At 67.6% G+C, this 9121-nt stretch overlaps 2 protein-coding genes across 2 annotated transcripts in view; both read right to left on the bottom strand.

The window, feature by feature from the left end:
• Positions 1-105: 105 nt before the first annotated feature.
• CHLRE_06g278198v5 (uncharacterized protein) lies at positions 106-3978 on the bottom strand. The gene is made up of 7 exons (XM_043063131.1): positions 3807-3978; positions 3482-3702; positions 3107-3313; positions 2257-2932; positions 1722-1987; positions 1391-1579; positions 106-555 (listed from the first exon to the last, which is right to left on the bottom strand). The coding sequence occupies exons 2-7, from the start codon at positions 3654-3656 to the stop codon at positions 392-394; spliced, it is 1677 nt and encodes a 558-aa protein (XP_042923836.1). The 5' UTR covers positions 3657-3702; positions 3807-3978; the 3' UTR covers positions 106-391.
• Positions 3979-4026: 48 nt separating this feature from the next.
• The window catches only part of CHLRE_06g278199v5 (uncharacterized protein), a 5772-nt gene continuing 677 nt past the window's right edge, over positions 4027-9121 (bottom strand). Inside the window, exons 3-11 of the mRNA XM_043063132.1 lie at positions 8786-8848; positions 8356-8537; positions 7955-8114; positions 6929-7810; positions 6600-6709; positions 5809-6375; positions 5436-5576; positions 4871-5128; positions 4027-4598 (exon numbers count right to left, since the gene is read on the bottom strand). Coding sequence (XP_042923837.1) covers positions 4430-4598; positions 4871-5128; positions 5436-5576; positions 5809-6375; positions 6600-6709; positions 6929-7810; positions 7955-8114; positions 8356-8537; positions 8786-8848 — 2532 coding nt within the window. The 3' untranslated portion in view covers positions 4027-4429. The remainder of the gene's footprint in view (positions 4599-4870; positions 5129-5435; positions 5577-5808; positions 6376-6599; positions 6710-6928; positions 7811-7954; positions 8115-8355; positions 8538-8785; positions 8849-9121) is intronic.

Raw genomic sequence — 9121 nt, forward strand, 5'->3', positions numbered from 1 at the left:
TTCGGGGGAACGACACGGAACGCCCCCCTTCAAGCATTCCGACCTCAATGGCCATCCAAATAGCCGACTCAACAGCGGATATCTTTGCTAAGGAGGCTCGTGGCGCGGACGTGTTGTTTACAACGGACAAGTGGCTGGCGGCGCCTGCAGCAGAAACCGACCCTGACTGAGTCCTGCTGGAGATGCGGCTAGAGGCATAGAGGCCGATCTGCAAACGTCTGTACTGCGCATTGTCTCCACTGAGGCCCACTGCTCCCTTGACTGCTCCTTTGAGTGGAGGTTCCCGGCCTGTCACGGCGTCGGCATCCACAGCACCTTGCCTGGCGTACTGGTAAACTGCCATACGCATCGCATCGCCATTTCAAGCTCAGCATAACCGCCATCACGCATCTCATCGCACAGCCCGGATGCTAATGTTGATCCGGGCCGTGCGGGTGAAGTCCTCGTGTGTGCTAGGCGCCAGCCCGCTCCACCCCGCCGCCGCCACGCGCTTGGCCCTGGCGGGTGCGACCGCAGCGCCCAGCTCCGCCCCCGCCTCCAGAATGCGCGGCACACCTGCAACGGCAGTGCAGCAGTAGGGGGATTACACGCATTAAGTTTACGAAGTGAAGTCGTAGCCAGGTATAAAGGTACACAGTAGTCGTCGTTACCGATGTGCGCGGAGTCCAGCGTCCGGCGCCCAGCTCCAGTACGTCCAGGCGCTCCGAGGCTGCTGCTCTCCCAATTTGCTGCCTACCCTAAGTTGAGATGTGTTGTCCGAGAGGTCTGGTAGTAGTGTAAAGCTATGCAATGCTATATAGGGGGGGATATTGATGCCTGAGCTCAAGGAATAGGTGCTGGGACGCGGTAGCCACAAGGCCAGGCGCATGTGCGTGCATCATGCATGGGTCAATGGCGCAGGACAGCATGCGCGGTGTGTCTTCCACCCCTCCACTGCACCGGCTCTCCACGTGCAGTCACGCCATCTCCCGCCTGCTTGACCTCAAGCCGCTACAGGACCGAGCCCCGCCCAATCCCATTCACCTCATCCTCACTCGCAGTCTCACCCATACAACTCTCCCTCCCTTTTAATTTGTCTTGATTGGATTTATGCTTGTGGACACAGTCAAAAGCCGGTTTGAGGACGCCGATGGAGAGCACACGGCCATGCTAGCGGGGCACGACAGGGCTCTTCGTTTTCCCTCTCTCCCGCCCAACGAGAGACCATGGCCGCACGGCGGGTTGAATTTTGCATGCGCTGCTCGCGAGCAGGGTGTGGAACGGCCTGCCCGCGGCCGCCGTGATGCGGGGCAGCGGGCGGGCGTGGTTTCACCCCAAAGCACGTTGGCCGTCATCCACCTCGCACGCGCATACACATGAGCTTGTCTTTTTCCCGCACACGCACGCGCACCGTGGTAGCAGCTGCGCGCCTGCCCCGCCAGCACCAGCACGTCGCCGCCGCGCAGCAGCAGCGCGCTGGGGTGTGTGGCCTTGGTGCGGCCGCCCATGAGGAACAGCGCGGGGCAGCCCAGGCTGACGGACACGATGGGCTGCGCCAGGTCGGACTCCACGTCATCCACGTGACCGCCCAGCACGTCGCCTGGGAAACCCAGAGGGGGACAGGGGGCGTGTGTGGGAGTAGCGGTTGGCGAGGAGGCGGGTGCGGTAGGCGGGAGAAAGCGGGGGTGCGGGCAATCCATGCGCGGCGTCGCGGTAAGAGCGGCTGGGAAGTGGCAGCCCACCTATCTGGTAGTAGTTGACAATGGCCGCGTCTGGCTCGTAGCCCCGAGGGGCCGCCGGCGCGGCGCCGGTCGGTGGTGCCAGCCCTGCCGACACCGCCCCGGCCGCGGCTTGCGACGGCTCCGTCGCCTGCACCCTCGGCGCCGCCGGCTGCTGGGGTACCTCCGCCTCCGCCGCGGCCGGCATCAGCTGCATCCCCGCCGCCTGCAGTGCGTCCACCACCGCCGCCATCTGCCGGGCCAGGTCCGACAGGCTGGGAGGCAGCTGCCTGGTGGGGTGAGGAGGCAGGAGCGGCAGGGGTAGGTTTGCAGGCGTAGCCAAGTAAAGGCGCGGCAGGTGATTGTTTGTCTGTATCGGCTGCAGCAGAGTGATATGAGGCGCTGGCGGGGGTGGCCGTCCATGTGGGGCCCTATGGGGCCACGTCGCAGAGACACGTGCTGTAGGCCGCAGATCGTGCTGCATACCAGGTGTGCCAACCACCGCACACCGCCCCATCCCACCCTGCCCCAGCCTTCCAACCCTCTCCGCCCCCTCCACCTGTACGCCCCGGTGAAGTCGTACTGCCGCTCCGTCCAGTCGAACTGCGGCCCCAGAGTGGCCCAACGCAGCTTGCGCAGTAGCTGCTCCGCCGCCGGCCCCGGCCCATCGCGGCTCCAGCACTGCTCGTAGCTTGGCCCCGCACAGCCGCCGCCGCCATCCTCCTCCTCGCCCTCGTCTGCTCCGCCCCGCGACCCCGCCGCCGCTGCAGCCGCAAAGTCCGCCAGCAATGCGCCTGAGGCGCAGGACCCGCTGCTACAGCTGCTACTGCTGCGGATGCTCCGGCTCCTGCTCCGGCTTCTGCTCCGGCCTCGGCAGGTGCGGTCCGCTTCCCCGGCCGCGGCGCCGTCTTCGCCCCCTGTCGCGCCTTGATACCCGTTGCAGTCCGCGCCCGGCCTCCCGCTGCAACTCGCCGGCTCCGTGTGTGGCTGTGACTGCGCCTGTGCTGCCGGCTCTGGTGCGCTGCAGCCCGGTGCTTGCGCAGCAGCATGGCTCCGGCACCGCTCCGCGCACGCCTGTGATTGCGCTGTTCCCGCAGCTGCGTGGTGTGCTGCGCCGACGGCCTCCTGTAGCGGGGCTGTGGGAGCTGCTGCCGCTGCTCCTGATGTTGTCGAGTCAGGCAGGCGGTGCGGCTTGGGCGGCCGCCGCTCACAGGCAACTCGGCGTGTGGGCGCGGCTGCGAATATATGTGCATCCACCACAGAAACGTCAGAAACGCATACGACATACACAAAGCTCATGCCTCATGCCTTCCCAATCCGTCTAACTCATTCTAGGGCAGCAGACGTTCTAGGGCGCATCCACAGCCCGCCAAAGCCCAGCCATCCACCCTCCCGCCGCCGCAACGCACCTCCAGTCTGCGGCGCCGCCGGCTCCTCCACCCGCCGCGTCCAGTTGAGCCTCAGGCGCTCCGTGGCCGCCCGCCACAGCCCCGGCAGGGGCCCGTACAGGCGCGTGTGGTTGGTGCGGGCAGGCGGCTGGCAGTAGTCCTCCAGGGCTGCCGCCACTAGCGCCGCCTGCTGCTGCGCCGGCAGCGCGGCGGGCAGGAACACAAGGCCTGGGGGGTGGGCGCGTGAGTGCAGGGGCGTGGAAGGTAGTACGTAGTCGTTCACACACATGCTGACTGGGCGCGCAGCGGCATTGTATGCCAGGAAGGGATCAGGGAGACTGTGCTGCACCAGGAGGGCAGTAATGATGGGTTAAGGTTATGAGGTAGGGCACGCACCCGCGTGCTGGGCGAAGGTGTACACGGCGCCGGGGCAGCCGGGCACCACATGTCGCACCACCTCCCCCCGCTGCAGCGCGTCCGCTGTGAACTGCCCGCTCGAGGAGGTGGCTCCCGCCTCGTTGAGGCTGCCATTGCCTGCTGCATCGGGGTGCAGGTCAAGCACCTCGCTCATGTCTGTGGGCCGTGTGACGAGCTTGCCGGCGCGCAGCTTCCCGTTCCTGCGCCACAAAGGAGTGCCTCGGGTGTCGGCGTGGGTCGGGAAACGGGCTGAGTTGAACGCGTATCCTGGTTTTGCCTGGCTGCTTCAATTACACCGACTTACTTCATCTTCATTTGTTGTTCCCGGTACAGTTGATACTTCTTTTCGGCCTCGCGGAAGGCCGTGGGCGCATCACCCGCAGGCTCCTCTGCTGCATACCCATAGTCCATGTAAACTATCTATCAATTGCAAGCGCTTTTGTTTGACTTAATAGTGGTCAGCCGTCATCAAGAGTACTTGCAGAAGAACTATAACGGATGGAACCTTTGACCCTGCAGAGCAAGGAGATGCAGTATTTAAATCGTGCAAGGACAGGGTTTTTGAATCTTATTATTGGGCCCCTGCGCGGGCCTGTGGAATGGCACTTGGCGTTGTACCGCCTCGCGCTCGCAGCCTCCGCATCCAAACCCGCGTGTAGGCCTTTGCACACATTCAACAGTTCGGGCGATGTCCCCAGCGCTGGCTGACATATTGCATCTACCGCCGTGTTATTGGTGTCAGGCCCCAGCCAACAGAAGCCGCACCACCAACACGCCATACTACTTCACGAGTCATAACATACTCGACAAGAGCGGCCAAGCACGGTACGGCCCTGTCACCGGTCCAGCCCTCTCAAGTTTAGCATCCAAAGCTCCAACCCTCAACACTCACTACACAGCTCCAACCCTCTATATCCAAAGCCCTGTCTAGCGCTGCTGCGGCCCGAAGTATGCGTCCGCCCAGGCGCCGTACAGCCCGTGCGGCAGCGGCGCTGGCAGGGCCAGGCGCGCCACGGGGCCCGCCATGAGCGCCCAGGCGTCGAAGATGAGCAGCTCGGAGCGCCGCTGCCGCGAGTCGAAGCCGTACACCAGCAGCCTGAGGCACAGCAGCACAGCAGCAGCGGCGGTGTGTGGTGATGTTAGGTCCGCGCAGCGCTCCACGGGGCACGGGCAGCTCCGGGATTGGGCTGATGATGATGACAGCATGCGCCGCACTGTGCTCGCTAGGCAGCAGCCCCGCCTCAGACCGTTGCAGACCGTCACGAGTACGACAGACACTCACCCCTCTCCTGCCCTTCCCCCCCCCCTTGTCCGCACCTTTCCCAGCTGCCCACCCCGCCCACCCGCTCCCCTTGTCCACCCTCTCACCAGCCGTCGTCCTCGCCGCGCTGGCGGCCCTGCATGGGCGGCGGCAGCACCGGCAGCGCCGACAGCGAGCTGGAGGAGCCGCCCGCAGCAGCAGCCGCCTCCCGCGCGCCCAGCGGGCGCCACGCGGCGGCGGGCAGTCGCGGCACGAAGCGCGGCTCCAGGCAGACGTACCCCGGGGTGGGCGGCAGCCAACGCTGGCTCTGCTGCGTGTCCATGTCCACCTTCACAATGCCACTGGAGCCCTGGGCGAAGTCAGCGCTGTGTGGGAAGGAAGGGAAATGCGGGCGGGCGAGGAGATGGCGTTCAGTTAGAGCCTTCGGGTCAGTTTGTCGGTGGAGAAACTAGTAGTGCATGATTAGGGAGGTGCCGCTGCGCCGTTATAAAAAAACGTGTGCGCGTGTATGGGGCACTGTATTCCATTCCGTATGTGGGGGGGGGCATGTGGTGCATCAGTGAGCGGGTTGCAGCGGGTGGGCTGCCAGGTGGACAGAGCCGCGCCGCCTGACACTACACTACAGGCGCCGCAGCGGCCGCTGCCCGGGGGCCGCCACGCCGACCCGCCCACCTGCAGCCGTAGGCGAAGCGGTACGGGCGGCCGGTGTAGGCGGTGTTGACGGCGGGCAGCTCCATGTGGGAGTCGGGGTAGGGCGCGGGCTGGGCCAGTGCGGCAGTGCCCGACGTCAGGTCCACCTCCAGCCGCTGCAGCCTGAGGGGGGGAGGAGGACGGGGAAGGGGAACGGCGAAGAGTGGCCTTGGGAATGACACACCCGAGAGCCGGTGGGAGCTGCCAATCCAGCCTACAGCAGGGCCTGCCCGCCCACGCTCAATCCTACCTCACACTTCCCTGTGCCCTGCCCCGTGCTGCCGGTGGGTTCCACCAGCGCGACGTAAACACATACACACACACACACCTCCCTGTCCTGCCCCACCCCGCCCACCTGGGCCTGCAGCCCGCCTCGGGGTCCTTCATGCGCGCCGCCTGCTCCGGCAGCGGCGCCGCGCCCAGGGCCGGCAGGCTGTCGTAGGCGATCATGTCCAGCACCAGCCGCCGGTGCGGGGCGGCAGTAGCAGTAGCAGCAGTGGAGGCGGCAGTAGCAGAAGCGGCGGCGGCGGCAGGAGGGCCGGTTGGGGCCGCGGTGGCGGCCTCGCGGGGCGCCGCGTCATGCAGTGCTGCTAAAACCGCAGCAGCGGAGCTGGAAGAGGCAGTAGCAGCAGCAGCTGCTGCTGCTGCGGCGGCGGCCTGCTGGGCGGCGGCCTGCTCGGCCCGGCGCTGCTTTAGGGGCTTGATGCCAATGGCCACCTTGCCAAAGGCCTTGACGGTGGCGGCGCCTGAGGCGGAGGCGGCCGCAGTGGCGGCGCCAGTGGCAGTGGCGGCGGAGGCGGAGGCGGGACCAGCGGCGGCGGCGGAACCAGAGGCTGTGGTGTTTGGCAGCTCGTAGGCGTTGACCACGTGCGTCACGTACAGCGCGGGGTCCACCGGCAGCTTCACGGGCTGCTCGCCACGACTGCAGAAAGCAGAGAGGCAGAGGTTGCGAGTGGGTCTTTGGCAGGTGGTCGGACAGGGAAAGGCGCTACCAGTCCCAACTGCGTACTGTAGGTACACAGACCCGGCGTTAGCACGCGGCGTCAGGAAGGAGGTGCCCAGTGGCTCACGCCCCAGCCATGCCAGCCCCGCCTGCACGCACCCCAGCCCGCTGCAGTCACCCCAGCCCCGCCTGCGCGCACCCACCGCTCGGCCTCTGAGCCCGGTCGCGGGATGACGTGCAGTATGGCTGGCTCGCCGTCCCGCCAGCGCAGGCAGCTGGCGGCACCCGCCTCGCCAAACAGGAACGGCCACATCTGGTGGCGTAGAGGGGGAGGAAGGCGCCGCCAGGACGGTCAGTCGCGTCAGCGCAGCGCTCGCACAATAACGGGGCCCACGCCCCGCTGATTTCGTGTGGAAAGCTCGTTCCGCCTTACCGGACTATCCCCACGGCACCCCCGCAGTGCTGCGAATTACTCCTCCCTGCCTCGGCCCTTGCAGCCCCTCCCTCCCCGCCCCTTTCCCCCGGCCCCCACCTCCGGGTGCACGGGCGGCTGTAGCAGCAGGTAGTAGTTGGCTGTGAGGCCGATGTCGTGGACGCAGCAGTAGCCGCCCACTGAATAGCGCAGCTGCCGCCCGCCACCCTCGCCTCCCGCGCCTCCAGTGCCTGCTGCCACCCCCGCCCCCGCCCTGAAGCCCCCCTGTGGCGCCGGTGCCGCCGCCGCCGCCGCCGGCTCCTCCTCCTCCCAGAAGGTGACGACGCTCTTGAACTGGTGCCGCGGCGGCCGCAGCAGCCACGTCAGCGCGCACCCCGCCGCCGCCAGCAGGTCCACAGCCACGCTGCCCAGGTCCGCAGCCGCCGTCGTGCTGGCTGAGGCCGAGGCCGAGGCCGCATCACCAGCGCCGCTACGAATGCACGCAGGTGCAGACGCGGCCTCCGCACCCGGTGCGCGCCCGGCACCAGTGCCGCTTGCCTCAACCACCACACCACCCCTGGCACCCGCACCGGCACCCGCACTAGCACCGCCGCCCTTGACCAGGCTGCGCAGGCTCACCGGCGCCGCGGTGGCCACGGTGCGCTGCGCCCACAGCACGGCGCGGCCGGTGTGGCCGCACTGCCGCGGCCGCGCCGTCAGCGCGTCGCCGCCCAGTGCCGTGGCGGCGGGCGGCAGCTGGGCGTTGGCGCCGAAGTGCCGCTGCGCCGCCGCCGCCAGCTCGTCGGCGGCGGGTGAGCCCAGCGACAGCGGCAGGCCGGGCCGCAGCCGGCCCTCCAGGAGGTCGGGGCCAGAGGGGGCGGCGGAGGGGGGAGAGGAGGAGGAGGAGGAGGAGGAGGAGGAGGAGGATGGGGAAGTGGAAGAGGAGGAGGACGGGTTGCGAGGGGCCAGGCTGGCTGGGTCCAGCGCGTACGGCTGGCCGCCCTGTGTAATTGTGATGATGCCAGGGGGCGGAGGTGGGGCGCAGGTGTGGGTGTGGGTGCAGTGTCGCACTTGTCGCCGCCTGCAGCACTTGTCGCCCTACCTCCCGCAACGCGCTCGTCCCGCCCTGCTGCCCCCCTGCCTCACCGGGTATAGCGCCAGCAGTCGGCCCCGGTGCAGCGCCACGCCGGCGTTGGCGGCGTTGCGGGCGGTCAGGTCGCCGGCGCTGCCCAGCAGCCCGCCGCGCCGCCGGCCGCCCAGAGCGCCGCGGAACAGGAAGCGGCCAGCCAGCTCCTCGGCCTCATACCTAGGGGGTGGGCGGAGAAGGATAGGGAGGGCACGGGGGAAAGGGGCGGAGTTGGATGAGGCTGGTCCCTAGTTGCTGAGCGTGTGTTGAATGCGCCGGTGTTGAGCGCATCCCTTCGCCCCACGACTCCGGCGTGCCATCTTCCGCACTACACACGCGCACCCCGCAGCCCCGTCTTTCCTGTGCCCAACACCCCTTCCAAGGCCAGGTCCTCCTCCTTAAACACCCCTCCCTCGCTCACTCGAGTGTGCGCACGAACGCAGAGCGGAAGAAGGCTCGGCCGTCCCCGGGGAACGCCACAGAGGCCACCAGGCCGCTTGCGTCCAGCGGGTGGGCGGCGGTGTCGGGGCCCAGGCGCAGGCGGCCGGGGCCGTTGCGGTACAGCGTGCCCACCAGGTCGCGAGGCACACGGCCCTCCGTCACCTGGGGGGTGGGCGGGTTGGAGGGGGGGGGACAAGGGAGTTTGGTGAGGGCAGGTCATGGGGATGATTGCCACCAATGCACAATGGGAGGTCTAGCACGGCAGGACCCGAACCCTGCCCGCCGTGGTGGTGCTGGAGGCAGGGGGAGGATGTGTGGCTTGGGTGCCCAAGTTAAAACCCATGCAAGCTGATGTGCGCAGGTGCGGGGGGGGGGGGGGCGGGGCGTGTGCACAGGAAGAGCGCGCGCACCTCGAGCCATGTGCCCTGCCGCTCCTCGCGCGCGTTGAAGCTGAGCCCAGCCTCCCAGGCGTCCTGGGTGGGTCGGGAATGACAAGGGCGTGAGGTTTGTAGGGAGCCAACAGCACTGGCTGCAACTGGCTGGACGCAGGGGGTATCTGAGGCGGAGACGTGAGCAGGAGTGATGCAGATGTAGTGGCGAGGCGAGAGGCCGTGTGATGTGTATCCTCCTCTGCTTCCCTTGCTCCCGTGCATTTCTTAAGGCAGCTTGGCAGGCGTCATGCACTCTACAGGTCGCTAATGGAAGGAGTGGATGACATTAAGGTGCGTGCGCGCGTGGCTCCGAGA

Source organism: Chlamydomonas reinhardtii, chromosome 6 (genome assembly GCF_000002595.2).
Source record: "Chlamydomonas reinhardtii strain CC-503 cw92 mt+ chromosome 6, whole genome shotgun sequence".
Classification (NCBI taxonomy): domain Eukaryota; kingdom Viridiplantae; phylum Chlorophyta; class Chlorophyceae; order Chlamydomonadales; family Chlamydomonadaceae; genus Chlamydomonas; species Chlamydomonas reinhardtii.

Bases quoted from the DNA above. Each gene is read 5' to 3' on its own strand.
- CHLRE_06g278198v5 (XM_043063131.1), bottom strand. From the start codon at position 3,656: ATGAGCGAGGTGCTTGACCTGCACCCCGATGCAGCAGGCAATGGCAGC. The intron at 2,933-3,106 runs GTGCGTTGCGGC...ATATATTCGCAG, and splicing joins GGCGGCGCCGCAGACTGGAG to CCGCGCCCACACGCCGAGTT. The intron at 556-1,390 runs GTGCGCGTGCGT...CTGCCGTTGCAG, and splicing joins GGCGCGCAGCTGCTACCACG to GTGTGCCGCGCATTCTGGAG.